At 36.4% G+C, this 22,811-nt stretch overlaps 2 protein-coding genes across 2 annotated transcripts; both read right to left on the bottom strand.

The window, feature by feature from the left end:
* LOC130744605 (uncharacterized) lies at nt 1-3,387 on the bottom strand. Its single transcript, XM_057596777.1, has 2 exons — nt 1,410-3,387; nt 1-1,310 (listed from the first exon to the last, which is right to left on the bottom strand). The coding sequence occupies exons 1-2, from the start codon at nt 3,385-3,387 to the stop codon at nt 1-3; spliced, it is 3,288 nt and encodes a 1,095-aa protein (XP_057452760.1).
* Nucleotides 3,388-5,118: 1,731 nt separating this feature from the next.
* Nucleotides 5,119-9,608, bottom strand: LOC130745508 (probable folate-biopterin transporter 9, chloroplastic). The gene is made up of 2 exons (XM_057597805.1): nt 8,633-9,608; nt 5,119-7,001 (listed from the first exon to the last, which is right to left on the bottom strand). Exons 1-2 carry the CDS (start codon nt 9,126-9,128, stop codon nt 5,863-5,865), a joined length of 1,635 nt encoding a protein of 544 aa, XP_057453788.1. The 5' UTR covers nt 9,129-9,608; the 3' UTR covers nt 5,119-5,862.
* Nucleotides 9,609-22,811: the final 13,203 nt, after the last annotated feature.

Below are 22,811 nucleotides of genomic sequence, written 5' to 3'. Positions count from 1 at the left end.
CTAGAGGCGTTCCACGTGCGGTGCACTGCCATGTGTACTTGGATGAGGCAAAACTTCTTGTATTACAGTTTGATAGTTTCCGAGGCGCCCAGTGCTAGCTAGTTTAACCAGTGCATCCGCACGCTCGTTTTGACTTCTTGGTATGTGCTCGATCCTTACATGTCCAATCGCCTGCATAAGCCTTTGAACAATTTCTAGGTACTTGTACAATTGTGGATCCTTCACTTGATATTCACCGCGTACTTGCTTCACTACCATCTGAGAGTCACCCTTTATATACAGTTTTTGCACTCCTAATTCAATGGCGAGTCTCAAACCTGCTATTAATGCTTCATACTCAGACTGATTATTGCTCGCCCTGAATCCAAACTTAAGTGATTGCTCAATCAGCATTTTGTCTGGACTTTCGATCGACACACCTGCACCACTTCCTGATTCATTGGATGAGCCATCCACCGAGAGTACCCATTCTGCATTTTCTTTGTCACCCTCTGTGGGTGTTAACTCCGCCACAAAGTCAATCAGACTCTGGATCGTGACTTGTCCTCTTGGTTCATAGCTAATGTCATATTCCGACAGCTCGACCGACCAACTCACTAGTCGCCCTGACAAATCAGGCTTTTGCAAAACTTGCCTCAAGGGAATATCTGTCTTGACCTTTATATGGAAACTCTGAAAGTATGGCCGCAGTCGCCTGGCCGTCTTTAGTATTGCTAGAGCCACCTTTTCTATTTTTTGGTAACGCGCTTCCGCCCCTTGCAGCGTGTGACTAACGAAGTATATGATTTTATACTGCTTGTTTTCCTCTTGAAGCAAGATTGTGCTAACCGCCGCCTCGGTAACCGCCAAGTAGAGAATTAAAGGAATCCCGGGCGTTGGCTTAGCTAGCATAGGGGGTGAAGCCAATAACTCCTTAAGCTGCTGGAAGGCCTCCTCGCACGCCCCCATCCACTGAAAAGTTACATTCTTTTTCAAACACGCAAAGAATGGCGCTGCCCTATCACCTGCTTTTGGCAAAAAACGAGATAAGGCCGCCAATCGTCCTGTTAATCTCTGGACTTCACGAATATTAGATGGGCTTTTCATGTTTACTATAGCTTTGCATTTGTCTGGATTAACCTCGATCCCTCTTGACGTGACCATGAATCCTAGAAACTTGCCACCTAAAATTCCAAAGGAACATTTTTCTGGATTCAACCTCATATTGTACTTCCGGATCTGTGCAAACGCTTCCGCCAAGTCTTCATGATGGGCGCCCCCTTTGACAGTTTTAACAATCATGTCATCCACATATACTTCCATGTTTCTTCCTACTTGATTTACAAAAACCTTGTCCATCAACCGCTGATAGGTCGCCCCCGCATTCTTCAAACCAAAGGACATCGTCTTGTAACAATAGTTCGCCTGACTTGTCATGAACGCCGTTTTCTCCTCATCAGGGCGATACATCATTATTTGGTTGTATCCGGAATATGCATCCATCAAACTGAGCAGTTCATTACCGGACGCCCCATCTACCAATTTGTCCACATTTGGGAGCGGATAAGAGTCTTTTGGGCAAACTTTGTTTAAACTTCTGTAATCTGTACACATTCTCCATTTGCCATTAGCCTTTCGCACCATAACAACATTTGCCAACCATGTCGGATATTGAACTTCTCTAATGAACTTTCCTTCAAGCAACTTTTGAGTTTCTATCTGTACTGCCTTGTCCCTCTCCTCGCCCATCCGCCTACGAGCTTGTATAACAGGTTTTGCTCCTGGCCGGATTGATAAATGATGGGATATAACGTTGGGATCAATGCCTGGAACATCCTTAATTGTCCATGCGAATAAGTCCAAATTATTTTTGAGTAACTCGACCAATCGGTCCTCTTGTTCCTTTGACAAGGTGCTTCCAATTTTCAAAGCACGCCCAGATAAGTGAACCGATTTGGTTTCTTCCGCCGGCTGAGGTCTCAACTCCTCTGAGTCATCACGAGGATCCAAATTGAAATTCTCATGTGGAAAAATTTCCGTGACGCGATGTGCTTCCTTGGCTGCCCTCTTGCCATAAAGTTCCAGACTTTGTGCATAACATGCTCGGGCGGCCTCTTGATCCACCCTTAGAATTCCCACCTTTCCATTGCAAGCTGGATACTTTACTGTTAAATGGGCGGTTGAAATTATTGCACATATTTTGTTCAAAGTATCACGCCCTAGAAGCACATTATACGTCGCCTTACACGGAAGAACCAAATACTTTACTTGAAATTTCTTCACATATTCACCCTCACCAAAAGCAGTGTCCAACTCCACGTAGCCTCGGACCTTGGCCCGATCGCCTGTGAATCCAACTAGACACCCCGTATATGGCTTTAAGTCCGACTCCTTTAAGCCCAATCTTTCAAATGCATCACCATATATGATGTCAGCAGAACTGCCTTGGTCGAGAAAAACTTTCTTGGTAACATAGTTATTTACGCGCAGAGTCACCACTATTGGATCGTTATCATGTGGAATCACATGATCAAAATCCTTTGGCGAAAAAGTAATTGGAGTATGGTTCAGCCAACATTCCCCCTCGTAAGCGTGGTGAACCGAGTTCACTGCCTCCACATATCTTTTCCTTCCCTTGCTAGATATGCGCCCACCGCTAAATCCCCCTGCGATTGACAAGCAAGATCCGGCGGGTGCCCCTAACTCCTCAATGACCTCCTTTCCCTTTGCCGAATCACCGCCCTTGTTCTTGACTGCATCAAGCTGTGTATTGTCTCGTGAGACAAAATTGGACAAATGCCCCGCCTTGATCAGTCGTTCAATCTCCTTGCGCAAAGTCCAGCAATTATCTGTATTGTGTCCCATGGCTTTATGGAATTCACACCACTTTGTTGTGTCCACGTTCGCAGGAGGCCGCCTGGGTGGCCTTGGGTACTGAACCACATTAGTTTGCCCTACTGCCCGCAGTATTGTGCTGAGAGAAGCGTTTAATTTGGTTTGATGACCCTGGGCGGGAGCATGTCCCCCTTGGGCCGCCGGATTCACCGAAGCGGGTTGACTGTTCCGATGCCAAGTGTTACTTTGTGGCCCCTGCCTCCCTGCTGGATAGGGCGCTGGCCTTGGCTGGCGTGGTGTCTGAGCAGGTCGTTGATCTTTAGGAGCGCGACCTTTTTCTGATGGAACATCTGGTTGAGCTCGCCAGTCGTCCCTATCTTTTTTAGTTTGCTCATCCTGTTCAACCAAGATAAACTCTTGTACCCGTGCACGCAAATCCATCATATCCTTCGCAGGCCGCCTAGTTAAATCTTTGTTCAATGAGCCGCATCTGAGCCCATTTTTAAAGGCCGCCACACACACATCCGGACTGGCGTCCTCTAACTGCACTGACACTCTACTAAATCGAGACATGTAAGTTTTGATACGCTCGCCCGCATGCTGTCAAATATTGAACAGATCAGCTGGGGTCGCCTTTTGTGCTTGATTAGCCGAGAACTATGTTAGAAACTTGGTTGACAAATCAGTGAAATTGGAGATGGAATATGGAGGTTTTTTGATAAACCAAGTCATGGTCACGCCCTTAAATGTTGAAGGCAACAATCTGCACTTCACAGCATCGGTCGCCCCCCAATGACCATTTTAGTATTAAAATACCGTAAATGGTCGATTGGGTCGGTATCTCCCCCATACATGTCCAAAGTCAAAGTTTGCAAATGCTCTGGGATCTCAAATGCGGCAACTATGGGCGCAAAGGGCTGAAAATCCACCACATCCTCAGCGTCCACACGTTGCCCACGCCTTAAGTCACGCATTTGATTAAGGTACTCCACCTGAGCCTGTAAATGCTCATTCTGACGTTGAACCGCCTGGATAGTGTCCAACACCTGCCTGAGCTCCGCAGATGAAGCTCCTACCACATTGTCTGGTGCTCGCACAGGTGTGTCAGCCTGCTGATCTAAAGCATCCGCTTTCGGGGTGGGAAGCTTAGCTTTAAGATCCAATCCCGATCCAACAGCCGCATCTGGCCGTGCCTGGACATCTGGAACCGTTGTGGCATGAGATCGCACCGCCACCGAGGCTTCATCTGAAGAAGCTTCTCCTTCCAACTCAGGTTGTCCTACAGGAGCCTGACTCCAGTAAGACGACCTCCACCACGACGGCGGGGAGCTCTCCCACCACAAGAACGTGTCTCCATAACCAAAATATGCCTCTCACGTCAGCAGAAGAATAATCACTGAGTCAGAGCCACAGACGGCGCCAATCTTCCTGTCTAAGGTATGACAATGGTAATAAAGTACCCTTGAAAAACCCTAGCAGAGCTAAAAGAGATAAGTAATACGTAAATAAGGAAATAATCTCATAAATGGTTCAAAAGGTCCCTAGTACAAGGTGAGGACATCCTTTTTATAGTAGGAATAATCCCTATCTAGAATGTTCATGGATTTGGGCCTTACATGCAGGGCCCAAATCCCTATGTTGAATAAGATAAATGCATGTGTACAATATAACAAGACAAAACAACTCGGGCCCACATCCTCAAGCTGGGGTCTATGTCCTAATCACCTTTCTGCTGGCCTTACCGGGCGGGTCATGGTTCCAAAGCCGGGACTTATGGTTGTAGTGTTTTGTTTTGTATTAACAAATTTACATTTTCTAAAACACTAATAAATAATATTATGTTTACACTCCCAAAATTGAAAAATAAATTTGTGTTTAACTGTTATTTTATTTTTGACTTATATATCTATAGCATTGTACAAGTTTGCTCTTCACTCATTGTTTCTTCTCGCAAAAAGAAAGTTTTCATTGTTTCTACCTTGCCTTAATATCAAAATGTTGCAAAATCTCTCATTGTTTCATTCCTTGTATTCTAGGTTCTATTCATAATTATTTATTTATTTTAACAGTACTATTTTATTTTATTTGTTATTTTTATTCTTTGAAGAGAAAATGACAAATAGCAAGTATAAAATATTAAAATTGATAACTTATATGATAATATTCTTGTCAAAAGAAAGTCATTTTAGCATTTTCGCATTAGACCCCAAAATGCCTATACACGAACTTCGAATTAACTTCTGTTTTTTTTCAAGAGTTTTGTTGGACAGTGGTTACTAGTTTGTACCTTTTAAGTTTTTAAGGTAATATATATGTGTATATAATAGAAAAATTAATTACCACTGATTCAATTATAATTGTACCATTAAACCCTGGATAAATACTTCTCTTTTACAAATTATTGATTTTTTTTCTATGCATGCAGCATCAACTTCAACTTTTACTGTGATTCTGTGAAGTAATTTATTCCCTGATCAACAAATGCAGATCCCTCACAACACTAGTCAATCATGATTTCTGCACTGCTATGCCTTTAAGTGTCAGCTCCCAAAAAAGGATCGTAATTTCTTTCATACTTGTGATTCAGTAACTTCATGAACTGATGATGGTGTGAGATGAATATTCCTGATCAGTAACTTCATGAACTGATGGTGAGATGAATATTCCTGATCAGTCAATAACCTTTGAACATTATTGATATGACCATAAAAACAAAGGTAAATTATAGTGCATATCACTGGGACTCTGGGAGCATGGAGAGGGGCACTATGTTGAATTCCAAAAAAAAAACTTACAAAAAAATATACAGGGACCACTCTGCTCAAAAACCACCTGTGAGAAGGTGTTGGCCCCAAGATAAGAATTCAACATGGTGCAAAAATCCCAGCTTTGAATCAGAAGTCAACTCGCCCGAGCTAGTTTTGACATAAGGAATCATCCTCCCGAGAAAGAAGATGAAAACCACAAAATGCCAAGTACTATTAATCCTTGCACAATCATTGAAGATGTTAAGGACTAAGAATTGGTCATTTTTCACCTATGTGACTCTCATTCCCTCTCGCGCCGGTAGTCATTAATAGAACCTAACACAACTTTTCCAACTCTTCTGTTTCTTCGCGCTCTTCTGCTCATATTTCCCCTCCTTCTCCTCTCAGGAACAGATTGTGACATAGGTAAAGAATCAATCCATCTTAAAGGTAGTAAAGCTGCAAGGAACTGTATAAGAACCCCAGCGGTCAAGCCTGAGTAATTACCAGATGAAATGCCAAGCATAGAGGCTAATCCAACCCCCAAAAAACCACTTGTGATTGATGATAGAATCAAAGCTGATGCAAGGAAAGAGGTGAGAGATCCTTCACAACCCTTTGGACACAGAGTTGCAAATAGAACTGATAAGGGAAGGAGTTTAAACTGAGCCAGAACTTCTGCCACACCAGAAAAGCAAAGAGCAAACACCTTATTGGGAATTCCCAACTTAAGATTTATTTGGTTTACCAAAACGAGATCAAGAAGTAGAGACGAAGCATATATAATCTGCACGATGCCCATCAGCCTTCTCAGTGGAAACTTTTTCCAATATCTGTTATAAAGCACGGTTCCTGAAAGAAGCAGCAATTGGCCAATCACTCGAGACAACCCAATTACTTCAGGATCAAGATTTAGACACTGTGTTTGGTAGCAAAATATAGAGCCTGAAAGCATTGGGACCATGGCAATTGATCCAACAATCCATAATAGAGGGCGGGAAATACTTTCGTCACTGATTGCCGTGACAAGATCTGACACTTGTTTCTGAATGTTTTCTGAGATGGATTTCCCCGCAAGATTTTGCTCAGAAAGTTGGGGTATGCCTAAAGAGTCCTCTCTTGTTGAGAAAGACATTGCTAGTTGTAGAGACAGTAAAGATGAAAATATGGTGAACATGATTCTGGGAGGCATTTTCTGCAAAAAATTACCACCAACCAGGTTGCCTAAGATTCCACCTGCAGCTAATGCCATGAATGCGTATGACTGTAGGCCACCGATTTTGTGCTTTATGCCATACTCTGTAACAAGAGCATCCTTTGCCACTTCTGTAATGGATGCTCCCAGGTTGCTGAGAAGCGCAGTTGCAACTAAGTTGGGAAGCACATCACGTACAATAGGGACAAATGCTAGAAGACCCCAAGAAAAGGCCTGCAAAACAACTGAAGATTGAACAGAAGTTTTACTTTTAGAGATAAAAGAAGAAGTTCGTTGACAAGTGAGAATATCAAAATAGTCACAAGAATTTGCAGGGTATGTAAGGTATCCTCCTCATCATAAAAGGAAACGTAAACGACAAAGGAAAAAATGAAACATCAAGGAAGCAAAGGTTATCCAGTCCCTCAACATGTCTTATGTCTATTAGGAAACCCTTTAAAAAGATAATGAGCTTTACATCAAATAGAAGCCAAACACCTAATCTTGTCCTAAATCAGCTGCTGTGGCAAAGAAACTTCCTTGAATATACTGGACTGGCGGTCAGACCATATATGTCACAGTGTGGCATACTTTTCTAAACATAATGCAAACTTTTTTTTTTGTTTTTTACATTTTCATATCTTATGATATTAATATACACATGGCTATTGTAAAATCACTAATCAACTTACCATGTGTACAAAAGAAACTCATGAATTTCAAAAGTTACAGCTGCATTAAGTTTGGCAAATTCATATGAAGTATATATAAGTTACTTCAGTACTAAAAATCATATAGCTACGGTTGCAACTCAAATAACTTCAAGAATCCCACCTCAATTTTCTTAATGTCTTTCTTTCGGTCTGCTATCCTCTTGTAATTTCATAATTTTGTTAAATGTTGTTTTTGCCCTCCTTCAATTTTTTATAAGGCCTCTTTCAACTAGTGTATGTTGATTTTGCTTAATGATTAAATTTTCGCTCCCCTTACCCAATAATCCAGGTTCCGTTTTGTATTCAACAAAGTTAAACTTCACTTTATGGAGTTCATAGATGCAGAAAGAGGAAAATTGAACACAAAAAACACTGACACAATTAAAGATATATCTAATCTAACTTAATATAAATGAAAAGGACACCCAAAAAGGGAATAGCAGAGCCAGAAAAACTAAACATCAGATCATACCGATACAAACACGTTGAACTGCAGACACAATTTGGATTAGGATTTAAATTTATACTTGGAGATGGATTATGTTTGTTTTGAATTTTCAGTATTCATAGTCTCTGGCTCTGCTAATTGAGTACAAACTATTCATTTTCTAACTGACATTTCAATTCTTGTAACCTTATAATATGTGTTTGGATACTAATTGAGTACAACATAAATAAACTTTCATCACTCCATAAAAGAAGTTCCAAATACTAACTTCCGTTTGCACCGGTGTATCCAAACATGGCCATAGTCATCAGCTTCTAAGAGATAAGTGTTAAATTCTGATACTAGTTTTCACTTAATTTATTTAACACCAGTTTTCTATCTCAATCTATAGAGCAGTTTAATCTCATTCAAACAATCATTAAAAACACAAAAGTGAATGATATTAAAATGTAAAGATATATTCCAATGAATAGCTCTATCCAGAAAGGCTAGCTACTCCTAGGCCTGAAATTTCTATTTTTGTAACCATTGGTCATGTCCTCATGATACTGAGACAATACCATTTAAGTTCTACATGACTCATCCACAGAAAGCAAAAGAAACAAAAACTCCAATGGAAAAAAAGTTCATAATTTTAAAAGTGACCAAAACATAAAACACAAATTAAAACACACCGCATATAGACATAAGACAAGTTTGTTTAGCTTGAACTTACCTCCTATGACAATATAAGGGATTCTGTGAGCACCACCAATATAGAAAGCATCCGAAAGGATTCCAAAGAGGGGCTTAGCCACCATGGGAAGATTCGCAGAGTACTGCACAAGCTGCAACGTTGCAGGGTGCAAATTCAGATTGCTAGCCATGTGAAAATTCAGAGCCAGCCATGGAAAACACCGAAACCCCTGAACCCAATAACCAAGCCCACACAAGAGCAGCATTTGCTTGCTCCCAACTAGAGGAGGAGGACCCTTCTCTTCCTCATGCACCCTCTTCTCCTTCTTCCCCTTCTCTCTCACAACAAACAGGTTCGCCGCCGCCGCCGTGTCCACCGTGAATGTGGGTTTGTTCACGGCGTTCTTGGGGTTCTTCTGCTGAAAACTAATAATGGGTCTCGATTTTGACGGTAAGGGTGGCTTCTTACGCAGTTTTTGCGACCTGGGCATGCTGCCAACAAATGGGTTCTGTGAAGAAATTGAAAGGGAAATCATGGGTCAGTTCTTAGATTTGGAAATTCTAATGCAACCTTGTTGTGGTGTCTGGATTTGACCAAAGATGAAGATAGAGCGAAACAGAAGATGACACTTGTTGTGAGCTGTGGGTGAAGAAAGGAGAAGGAATGAGAATATGAAGGTGCCAGAGATGAGGGTGAAGGGTGATGAAGAGAGGGATCTAGAAGAGTGTGTCGATGGGTTTTTGCTAAATTGGAATTTTTAAGGAAAGATTTGACGATTTGTTTTGTTTTTTTGTGTAGAGATTAGAGAAAGAAAGATGAAGGGGAACAATAAGCGACACAACAATTGGTAGATAGTCGAGCTCTTTAAGGTTCGATGATTGGATCATGTGTATGAAAAAACATTTGTTGGAAGAAACTTACACACTAAGCATGATCTGAGAGGAGGCTCGAGAGATTAGTCTCATAACGGTGGGATATTCAGGGAAACCAGAAAAATATGGAGGGAGTGAGTGAAATTGTTGGAACTCTTGAAGAGTCGACTTTTGTTTTTGCTACGTTGGTGTTGTAGTTTTGTTTGAGAGGATTTGGGACGCACGTGGTGGAAACGCGCTGAGTGGGACGGGGGAGTTCTTAGGATTTTCAGGTCGACATGGGTGTGTGATTGTGATTTCTGATTTGAAAATGCAACCTTGGATGGTGTCCTCTGTACCCTACCAAGATTGTGTGATTTAGAACCGTTGAAATTCACAGCAAAAAATTTGGTTACCCAATTACAAATCAAATAGAAGAGTTATAAATGAAGATTCGTGCTTATAAAAAAAAATGAAGATTCGTGATGATTTTTCTCATCCATATCATATTATATCTCATACTTAAGATAAAGATATAGTAACGGATGTGATAAGATAAAACGATAAAGATAAAAAGAGAAAGTGATAAATCATAATCCAAAACTTAAATTTATATGAAACTATCATGTTGAAATTTTATATTTATTTATTTTCTTTCTTTCTTTTTTTATACATATAAGCACTTTTGAAGTTTATTTTATCTTTAATCAAGACATTAATTCACTAATATTATTAATAACTAATATTTGCCCATTAAAGAAAAACAAAGCATGAAATATTTTGCCTAGCATTATATTGATATGAAAGACATAGCGAAAATTTGAAAATATATTTAAGAGGGAAATAAAAAAAATGAGTATTAATTAATGGAAGCCCAAATTCATTTATGGGAAACTTGCGGCACACATGTGTCTAGTGTCCACACAATTAAGGGAAACTTTGGAACATTGGTCAGATCATGTAATAAAGGTATATGGGTTTGGCTTTGAATTGTATTAATATTGAATTTGTGTAAAGCACATGTGGTATATAAAAGCATCAAAGATAAATTTAACACATATGCATATTATAAAATCTATTAATTTTAATATAATTTTGGTCAAAACATCATTATAAGTTACATTCATTGTTGTTGAACATGTATCACTTAAAAACATGTATTAATAATCAACACCGAAGACTTTTCTTAAATTTTGAAATACTCTTTTTTTTTTGTATCTAGTTACCAGTAGTTTTCAAAAAAAAAAAAAAGTTACCAGTAGGATTTGAACCCGGGACTTGAGAAATTTTAATCCATCAAGTATCATTTAGGCTATCCATACCAGTAAATTTTGAAATACTCTAAAGCAAGAAATTACATAATTACTTACAAATTATGACGAAGAAAATAATATTGGTATTGATCTCAGATTATTCGATTTTGAATACTTGACTTATCACTATCTTTCTCAAACAATTTTTACTATCGTTTGGCATATGTATTTAACTCATTCATAGACAATAATAGCTAAAGAGATCAAGTTTGAATTTTTTTTAATTTATAAATGAGATTGAATATGTTAGGAAACTTAATAATTGCAATACCAAATTTTTGGACCAAAATGATTAAGTTTCTATAATAACAAAGCTTCAGATCAATTATTTTGTAATTGTATTAATTTATATCGATTTGTTATCATCAATTTAGGAAAACATCATTTTCAAATTTGTCTTAATTTATAAATGACATTGAATGACGTTAGGAAACTTAATAATTGTAATGATCATAAGTGAGACCAAATTTATTTAGTTTCTACGATAATAAAGATTTAGATTAATAAATTTGTAATTGTATCAATTATATCAATTTGTTATAGTCATTTTAGGAAATCGTCATTTTCAAAATTTGAGATATATTTATGACATTAAATAATATTTTGAAATATTTGTTATCAAGCAAAAAAATATGCATAAAATTTTATATGACATCATCAAGTTACTAATTATAGTATGATAAAAGAGAACTAAAATCAGGTTCAAACACAACACTTCTAACGTAAAACTTAAATCCTTTACCACTAATCTGAATGAAACTATGTCTTACTTGTCTATGATGTTTTGTTTATGATTACCCGCATGTTCTTCATGTTTTATTTTCTTAATTTACTATCCCTTGTCACTAAATTGGTTACAAACATTTGGCTAGTCATGTCACCCTCCGTTAGAAGACTAGCGTTTTTTGTGATGACATGTACTAAAAACACTCTATTATTTTGCTTTTTTTTGGTACATCGGAAAGATTTCTATATTCTATTATTTTGCTTTGAATGACTTTTTCCAAAAATAATAATTTAACAAAGGCCTAAATCAAAAAACGTCAATATTGAGGGACGAAAATATATGTAAGAGAAAATCATATTTACAACTATTTCTTATTTGAATGATCTTTAACTTCTCGTTGATATAAGATTTATTTTTATTTTTTCAATTTAAAATAAATAATAAATCTATAATATTTGATTTAGTTTTTAATTGTTTTTATTCTAAGTGGATGGTGAATTGGATGGTGAATTTCACTTATTCTTTGATTCGCAATGAAGAAAGGGAGTACAATCTATACCTTGTCAAATACCACGAGAGGATTATGGAACCCTTGCATATTGACCCGTGGAAGCCCGCGACTGCTAGCTTTGCGTCTCTTGCATTAGATGGTGCCTATGATCATGCTCGTCGCCGTATGGGCATGGGAGGTGTGGTTCAAGATCAACATGGTGTTTGGAAATTTGATTTTTGTGTTGGTGTGTCTAAGGGCGACCCTTTAGTTGCGAAGCTAACTGCTCTTCGTATGGGTCTTCATCTTCTCTGGAGGAAGAATATCTGTAAGGCGTGTTGCATGAATATGCTAGTATGTTCATGGACATCTATCCTTTGTTGGCTCGTCAGTGGGATATTAGACTTCATCATATTCCCATGAAGCTAATGGGCCGGCAGGTTGTTTGGCGGGTTTTGGAGTTTCTTAGCAGTGATTTTACTTGTTTTGATGTTCCCCCGAACATAGTTGTTCCACTTCTATCCCGGATGTGTTAGCTTTGTAGTTTGTCTGTTTATTTTTCTCATTCACGAAAAGAAAATGCTTAAGTTTTGATCCTTGTTTTTTAGGGACCATATTAGATTCAGGTGTATAAGTTAGAGACTAAAAGCATATTTAACCCTTGATTCATTCACGCATTCTCTTTCATCAATGTTTCACTTTCTCTTCCTACTTGTCTCTTCTTTTCCTATTACATCACATATCATTTCTATCTCTTCTAGCATTTTTTATTCGAGACTTTCTTTCATTTATGTCCCATTGCTTCCTTTTTCTCTTTGGTGGATGTGAAAATGAAGTTTCAAGATATACTTATTCCTAACAATAGTGATTTATGTACATACCTAGCATATTTCGGACATATATATTTCTGGATGTTTGAAACCTTCAGAACATGTTTTCTTTTTACTTTTAAGAATTTCAGGAGTTGTGGAGGTTAAATAACCGTCACAAACTCATATGTTGGTTGTATGTCATTTAGTTTGCGTATAAATCAAGACCATATTCCCAAACCAAATGTGAATTACAATATCTATATATAAATAATTTTATATAATCTCGTTCAAATAATGATTCATTCACACCTCACTTTCTCTCTCATCTCATTTCCACACATTTTTCATTCGTATCTCTCTTTGCATTTTTTGTCCTATCAATTCAGTGACGAATCCATAAATTTTGAGTTGTGAGGGAAATATACACACACACATAGATATAAATAAGTAGTGGGGCAAAGAATTAATACATAAAATAGTGAGAAAATAAACTTTTTGTAAGGAAAATAATAAAAACAACACCTAGTATTAAGAAAACATCAAAACGTTTGTGGGGGCAATTGCCCCGTACCCTATAATATAAGGTGGATCCGTCATTGCGTCAATCATATCCTTCGTTTCTCTCTTTTCTTTTCATATCCTTCATTACTGGTGAAGACAATGAGATAAGATGTAAGATTTGAGGTTTATGTAGTTAAATATTCTATCATTAGTATTTTCATGGATATCAGATCAGGGGTCGATTTGATCACCCTTTTTAATCAATTTTGGGTAAAAAAAAAGCCAGTGTATTTGATCACCCTAGACATTGTATTCTCAAGAATTTGTTTTTATTCAATCCTTTAAGGAATTCCTTTTTCCTCCTTAGAAACAAAAAAGAAATGAATCATAGTCCTTATCATTTGTCGGTGATAGAAATGAGCATTAATGCAAAATAGGGGTCTATTTGATCTCTCTTTTTAATCATTTTTGCCGATGTTAATCCTATTTGGGTTTTCCTCTAAATTTAGAAACAAAAAGTTGTAAATTATATTTGTTGGTGATGAGTTCATAAAAAAATTATTTGTTGGTGAATAGTGTAAATAAAATACATACAAGAAGATTCATTAATTAATGATTCCAAATTCATCCAAATCTAATTCATTAATCAGGATCCGTCATTGCGTCGATCATATCCTTCGTTTCTCTCTTTTCTTTTCATATCCTTCATTACTGGTGAAGACAATGAGATAAGATTTAAAATTTGGGGTTTATGTAGTTAAATATTCTATCATTAGTATTTTCATTAATATCAGATCAGGGGTCGATTTGATCACCCTTTTTTAATCAATTTTGGGTATAAAAGAAGCCAGTGTATTTGATCACCCTAGACATTGTATTTTCAAGAACTTGTTTTTATTCAATCCTTTTGGGAATTCTTTTTTCCTCCTTAGAAACAAAAATAAATGAATCATAATCCTTATCATTTGTCGGTGATAAAAATGAGCATTAATGCAAAATAGGGATCTATTTAGCTAGAAATTAGGTGTGAAGGGGTCTATTTGATCTCTCTTTTTAATCATTTTTGCCGATGTTAATCCTATTTGGGTTTTCCTCTAGATTTAGAAACAAAAAGTTGTAAATTATATTTGTTGGTGATGAGTTCAAAAATAATATATTTGTTGGTGATGAGTGTAAATAAAATACATACAAGAAGATTCATTAATTAATGATTCCAAATCCATCCAAATCTAATTTGTTGGTGATCTCACGGTAGTTAAAATACATACCTTCGAGTGACAAAACTTAACAAATTTGGGTATCATAGAATTCCAACCTTGCCTTGAGAAGATCATCATCATCTTTATGAATATATGGAAAAAAGTAAAAGGAAAAAATCAGTAATAATAATGAATAGTCAACATCAGCATAATAGTACTCCCTCCGTTCCTATATAACTGATACTTTAAGGTTATGGCACAAATATTAAGAAGTAGCAATTAATATTATTGTTTTACTAAAATTACTATTTAACTTCCCATTATATCCTCTATCTCTCTTATTAATTTTAACTTTTCAATTTTCCTACCAACAATAAATGAAGGGCACAATTGATAAAGTAGCATTAATATTCTCTTGAAATTGTAAAAGTATCAGTTAAATAGGAACAAAAAAAAGAACCAAATTAGTATCAGTTATTTAGGAACGGAGGGAGTATTGAATATAATCTTCGGTCACCTACCTTGAAGAAGAAAATGACTGAGCCAGATCTATTTCCCTAAAAGTGTGGTGTTACTGCGCAGAAATCAATCATAACTTTAATGAGCAGTAATAACCTAATGGCGGACCATTTGTACGATAACATTTTACTGCATTTAAGTAATGGTCATTTTAAAATCTTTTAATTACTGTAGTTACTATTAGTAGTACCAAATTAACTTTTAAAATAAATACGCCACTACAAAATTTTATCCCAAAAATGGAAAAGTCACAAGAATAGGGAAATTTGTTACTTAGGACATGCTTGATTGTAGTTTTTGAAAACTGTATTTAAAAATTGTTTTTAGAAAATTGTTTTCAAGAAAAAACTGTTTGAATTAGATATTTTTCAACATTAAAAGATTGTAATATGAAAACTAAAAATTGAAACAGGAAACATCTTTTAGCTGTTCTGGCATTTTAGTTTTAAAAACTGAAATTGAGAATTGTTTTCGAAAACAGTTTTTGAAAACAAACAAGTTTTAAAATTTTCATTTGTTAAAAAAAGAAAACACTTTTCCAAAACTGTAATAAAACAAGTTAATGTGCAAAGCTTAGATTGAATGCTAGTATTTATCACCAATAAAGTTATTAAGTAGAAATAAACATATTAAGTAGAATTGTAATACTACAATATATAAGTGTACATACGTGAATTTCTTGGTCGTGGGGGTAATTAATGGAGATATAAGAACCAACTAGAATTGTAGTACAAATATATTATTACATTTACATAATGAAGTAGAAGTAGATTAGTTAGTGGGGGCAATTGCCTCATGTTCTTTAACACGTGTTTGTGCTTGTTTGGAACATGTGAGTCTTAAGTGTGAAGGGGTCTATTTGATCTCCCTTTTTAATCATTTTTGCCACTGTTAATCTTATCTGGGTTTTCCTCTAGGTTTAGAAACAAAAAAGTAATTTATCATATTTGCCGGTGCTGAGTGTAAATAAAATACATACAAAAGATTCACTAATTAATGATTCCAAATCTCATTTGTTGGTCATCTCAGGGTAATTAAAATACATACCTTCGAGTGTCATAACTTGACAAATTTGGGTATCATAGAATACCAACATTGCCTCGAAAATCATCATCTTTATGAATATATGGAAAAATAGTAAAAGAAAGAAATCAAGAATAGTAATGAATAGTGAACATCAGTATAATAGTATTGAATAGAAGCTTCGGTCACCTACCTTGAAGAAGAAAATGTCAGATCCTGATCTGTTTCCCTAGAAGTGTGGAGTTGCGGTGCATAAATGAGTTATAACCTCAATTAGCAATAATAACCTAATGGAAGACCTTTACGACGACGTTTTACTGCATTTATGTAATGGTCGTTTAAACATCTTTTAATTATTGTAGTTACTATTAGTGGTTCCAAATTCACCTTATTTTAACAAAAACTGTTTATTATTTAATGTATTGGCCAAAATTTTCACTGAGCTTCTCTAATAGTCCAACACACTCAACAATAGAAGTCAGTTACATTAAAAAATTCAAATAGGAACAATAGTGATATCATTTTAAGTGCAAAGCCACTACAGTAAAAATCAGTTTATCACGGTGTGGAATGATAAAAATATAACCTCCAGTATAAGGAATGTCTTCATAAAACATAGCGATGGTCTTCATTTTCGCATAACCGCATAGTAGAGCCAGAATATTAAACAATCCTTCAGTGATGCTAGACCTGCCTGAGGTTTTGGAATGTCAAGATGAGTAATCGGTACTACTAATGAGGGGAGTTATTGGATCTTCTGACACGTTATTTAATCAAATGGGTGGGGCACATTTGCATACTTTAGGGAGGGCTTTGAGTTCAATGTTTGCTCCTTGATCAAAGGGCCGCTGATTTCGGATGGGACGTGATGGGTGGGACACGTGGCATGTATGCCTCGGTCAAGGCGGATGGTTATGGGGATATTGTCGGTTTATGAGGGACACAATAGGTTTGAGTAGCCTATGCGCGATCGGACGCGAGATGCAATCGATTATGGTGGACATACACGGTCGAATGTAAGATGTCGTCAATTGTGGGGAATGGATTTGAATTGCTTAAGTATGATGCTCACCGTCCGATGGGATCTTGCTTCGGGCCCGCACAAGAGAGGCATCTTGAATCAAGGTAACTGAATACGACACTATTTGGGGGCAAGACCGAATAGGAGTCCCCTAGCTTTGGGTATGCACATATATGGATACCAAGAGGTATATGCGGCTTGTTAATCTTGAGTAGGGGTGTCCATGAAGTGCCGAACCAAACCGAACCAGAGCAGACTCACTATTTTGTAATTGAATGGGTGGATACGGGGTGGGTGCGACTTTGGGCTGACCAATTGAATGGGTTCGTGTGGGTTTGAGTGGTCGGTTTCAGATTGGGCTAAAGTCCGACCGAAGTAACTATATTAAAAACATACTAGCTCAAGCCTACTAAGGGATGGTCCAAAAAGAAAAGCCTCTCTCTCACACACACACACATTTAACCTAGCCAGACCACTCATTTTCTCTCATTCACTTTACTTAACCCTAGCACTACCTCTTCTTTCTCTCTCGATCCAAATAAAAAAAAAACTGGATCCCTAGCCTTTTCTTCTCCTTGCGCCTACACTTCTCTTCTCCCCCTCTCATCACTCAACAGTTTAAAACCCTAGCCTATTCTCTTAGCCTCTGATACTCAAAGCCTTTGCGCCACAACCAACCACAACTTGATCCTTTTAAAACAGTCTCATAGTTGCTGCAAATAGAAACTCCCTAAAGCAACTGAGGCACGACTCTATCTCCAACTTATATCGCTTAGGGCCCTCCAAATCAGAGAGGCAACACTTAAATCATTAGGGGTCCGGTCGTTGCTCCTCTACCCCCTAACGAAGTAGCCTCATGAAGCATTGACAATAATAGCTCATCGGTAACTCATATCCCTCATTGTCACCTTGATTACCTCCACCTCTACCGTCCCATAGATTAGGTGGATGTTGACCTACAACTCGACCTTCACCTTCCACTGTGTCCGAAGCTGGTGCCGACATTCCGGTCGTGAACAAAAGTGCGCATTTTCCTTTTAAGAGTTTTTTTTCTTTTAAAATAAATGCGTCAATAGAAATTTTATCATAAAAGCAGAAAACTCACAAGAATACGGCATCTTTGTTTGTAGTTTTTGAAAACTATATTTAAAAATTATTTTTAGAAACTTTTTTTGAAAACTGTTTTTAAGAAAAAAACTTTTTGAATTAGATGTTTTCCAAAATTAAAAAAGTAGTAATCTAAAAACTAGAAACTAAAACAGAAAACATCTTTTAGCTGTTGCGGTGTTTTAGTTTTTAAAACTAAAATTGAAAACTGTTTTCAAAAACAGATTTTCATTAGTTAAAAAAAGATAATAGGTTTCAACAACTGTAATCAAACTAGTTAATGTGCAAAGTTTAGACTGTAAGCTAGTATTTTCCATTGCTTAAAAAGTGATTTCTAAGCTAGTATTTGATTAAAGAAGTGATTTTTTTCTATAATAAGTTGAATCAAACACACTCTAAAAAAGTGCTTAAAAATTGTAGTTTTAAAAACAGAAAATAGTTTTTGAGAACTAAACTCAAACAAGGCCCAAGTTTCTTGAGTATTTCAACAAATTTGTGTAGCAACGCTCACTTTGATGGCATCTTGTGCCAATTTGATGGCTGCATCTACATAGCAGCTTATAAATCCTAGCGGTGACATTATTCACTTCACCATTGTAATTCCCTTATTTTCTGCACCTTCTTCTACGATCTTGTCCAAGGCTCCTTGTGCCAATGACTATTTGTTCTGCTTCTAACTGATTGTCTATGCCAAATAGCCTCTCAGTAAATGTTGTCACAATGTTTAAGGTATTCATTGAAATAAGTATGTCACCTATTCCTACCCTCCTTTTTTCCGTGTGTTGTGCAAATTTGATGGCTGCATCTACATAGCAGCTTATAAATCCTGGCGGTGGCATTAGTCACTTCACCATCGTAATTCCCTTATTTTCTGCACCTTCTTCCACGACGCTTGCATTCTTAAATTCAATCTTTTCTTCACTTAACATCTCCTAACAATTACATTAGGAGTTAGTTAATTTAATACAACATAAAACACTCCTAGCAGCCATAACAACAATAGTGTCGATGATTATAATCGGTCTGAGCAATAACAAATGTTTTAAATATTTTGATAACTCTAGACAGTGACAAAGGCGTAGATTAGAAATCTGGTTATATATTATATATTTTTAAATTGGGAACAATGACTAAAGAGATTTTGGCTTATCTAATTTATTATATATTTTTAAATTGGGAACAATGACTAAAGAGATTTTGGCTTATCTAATTTTTCAAATTGAAAAATCAAAGAGTGCAAGTGCTTCTATTTACAAAATCTATACACCAAAATCAGGAAATATCTTCACCTGTGAAAAAAGAAATAAAAGAACAGCTCAGGATGAATGAGCTATTTAAATTTGCATGAATGAGCTAATCTAGCAAGCAAAAATACAGAGGTAGGTTTATTGAGCATGAATGAGCTAATTAACTTTGCTGCAACTTTATTAGATCTTCAATGCATATAAAAGTGGAAGCTATACAACTCAAATGATTTAGTTGAAATTCTAATACAACTTACTTCTTTGCAATACATTATGTTGTTTATATTTTTTTTGGGAAAACAAGTTAATTGCATTTAACAATTATAAAAATGATTATCTCTATTTATTACCCTATAAATAGGGAACACTAAAACCCTAAGCCCCAAAATAGCTACTATGTTTCGTCTGAGAGTGAGAGGTCTTCGTCTTGGAGCCATTGCAGTCATGCGTCAGGAATTGCATCAGGAACAGTGTCAACCACCGCTCCCCAATGTGCTCTCTTTTGTCTGCTGGAGGAATGTGCCAGGATTTCATTGGTTTTCCTCACTTCGAGCTATGACAAATGGGTCTGAAGGGAAAAAGAGCGAAAATGCCACAAATCCCCATGCTGCTCCCGATGAAAAGTAAGTCCTTGAACCCACCCTTATGGCGGATGCAATGGCAAAACATAGCTTCTGCTTCAAGCCAGTAAAAGATGTCATCAAGTTTCACATTAAAAAATTTAAGTTCATTCTAACTTTTTCTTTTCAAATAGGAGATTGTTACCCCTGGTCAAGATACAAGGTTGTGTGTGAGAACATATTTGAGAATAAGTCAAGTTTTCAAATACCAGCAAAGCAAGAAGAAAATGACAAATCGTGATCCGTTTCCCCAGAAGTGTGGAGTTGCGGCTCATAAATTAGTTATAACCTTAATTAGCCGTTATGACTTAATGGAAGACCTTTACAACGACGTTTTATTGCATTTAAGTAATGGTCGCTTAAACATCTTTTAATTATTGTAGTTACTATTAGTGGTACCAAATTCACTTTTTTTTGAACAAAAACTGTTTATTATTTAATGTATTGGTCAAAATTTTCATTGAGCTTCTCTGACACTCCAACACATTACATAAAAAAGTTCATATATGAACAATAGTGATATTATTTTAAGTGCAAAACCACTACAGTAAAAATCAGTTTATCAGGGTATGGAATGATAAAAATATAACATCCAGTATAAGGAATGTCTTCATAAAACATAGCGATGGTCTTCATTTTTGCCCAACAACAGAGTTGAACCAGAATATTAAACAACCCTTCAAGGATGCTAGACCCGCCTTTATAGGGTTGAGTTTTAAGGGCATTGAGGTTTTGGAATGTCAAGATCATTAATCGGTACTACTAATGAGGGGAGTCATTGGATCTTCTAACACGCTGCTTAATCAAATGGGTGGGGGCACGTTTGCATACTTTATTGAGGGCTTTGAGTTCCATGTTTGCTCCTTGATCAGAGGGCCGCTGACTTCGGATGGGACGTGATGGGTGGGACATGTAACACCCCACTTTTCGTTATTAGGTTATTTATTATTTTATTTTAACTATTATGTTATATGGTAATTTGATAAGTTATGTGATTTAATTTGATGATTATGTGATTATGTGATTTAATTAGATGATAAGGTCATTAAGTTATTTTATTAAATAATTATGTGATATAGATAAATAAGGGTTTTAGGTTTTTAGTGAGTAGTTGGGAGTGGGGCCCATTGTAAGATTATTTAAGGGTTATGAGAATTAAAATGAGAGAAATCAGAAAATTAGGATTAGAGAAGCAGCAGAATAGAGAAACACGTGAAAGGGGAAGGAGAGGAGAAAAGGTGGAGAAAACCTAGAATTTGATCTTCAAGAAGAAAATGGTCTAGGAGGTTTTGTACCGGTGTCATAGAAGGTAAGAGTTTGAATTTACCTTGTATAATTGTAGAATAACAGAAGTTGAGTTTAACATGAAGGAACCCCCATCTTCTTTGAAAATTCAGAATTGAGAGACTGTGTTGAGTGTTAGCATGTGGTGAGCAAAATTGATTCTGAGCGAAATTGAGGTTTTGGGGGAAAATTGGGTTCTGTTCTGTTCTGCCCGCAGATATCCTAACCGTCTGTGTTGTAAAGAGCATAACTCTCTCTACAAAATTCCAAATTGAGTGAAACCAATTTTGTATGAAAGCTAACTCATAGGGCTATGTTGGGTAATATTTTCATAATTTTTCGAGTGTTGGTTCAATACCAGAATCATTTGCAAGTTTGCTATGTTTCTGCTTATTTCTGGGATTGATTCTGAAACTGATTCTGGTAATTGATGTTAAACATTTGATGATTTTGTGTTGCTAGTATGTTGGTGGAATAGTGAATGATTTGATAATTATATTGAAGTGATATTTTGTGCAATTTTGGTGTGATTTCCGTTATGGAATTTGGTGAGAAAATATGTTATATATTTGGGGCTGGAGTGGTCTCAAATTGCATGTTTTAATTTATGAGTTTTTGCACGAAATACACTTCATTTAGTCAAGAGGCAACGTGTCGGTTTTCATCGGAAAACTGAGGTTTGTCCCAGAACTGGCGTGGTTCTGGAAGTCTGGAGTGGACTTCATTGGTGGTTAACTGTCTGGAGTGGACGCGGTGATACCGCTAAGGTTAACAATTGGTACCACATGCATACATTAGAGTCTCACACACTAAGTTTCACGTTTTCAGTGGTTTTATGTGTTTGGTGAATTGTTTTGCTGTTGTGGTAAAGTTGAGTTATTATTCTTCTTAAAGCTTATAATTTTCCGAAATGTTAATAAGATCTGTGAAACTGTCTTGAGAGCAAATATTATAATCACTCAGATTTTAAAGAAAAGGTGTAGAGTTTATAAAGCAAAATCTAAATTGTTTACTTGCTCTTTGTTATGCTATATTTTATACAATGTAAGTTCTTACCCTTCTGTGGAATGATGTTCTATGCGACATCGCTCAGGTACTGGAGGTAGAGATGTGGCTCATGAGGAGTAGCTTCGGAGAGTCTTAGCTTATGTTATTATTATTATTATTATTATTATTATTATTATTATTATTATAAAATAAGTGTCTTGCTCTGTAATGTAACACTGGGTAGATATTTTACGTTACTTTTACACTTTTGTTGAGAGGATTTTATAACCTCTCCTTATGGAAGTTGTTGAATAATTTTCTAAATTATGGCGATGTCGTACTGTTGATGGCCGAAGTGCTTATGAAATTAAGTTCTGAGTATGATCAATTTTATTGGAATATCATGGAAGATAAACCTATTTAGATAAGTGATTTTATGCATCTTAGGATTATCTGGCTGGTTTAGAAATTTTATTGGCAGGAATAATTCATTCTTTGGAAAGCATATGAACTTATAAAT

The sequence above is a fragment of the Lotus japonicus genome, chromosome 3 (genome assembly GCF_012489685.1).
Source record: "Lotus japonicus ecotype B-129 chromosome 3, LjGifu_v1.2".
Taxonomy (NCBI): Eukaryota; Viridiplantae; Streptophyta; class Magnoliopsida; order Fabales; family Fabaceae; genus Lotus; species Lotus japonicus.
The sequence above is the reverse complement of the archived record's forward strand: the minus strand, read 5'-3'. Positions and strand labels throughout refer to the sequence as shown.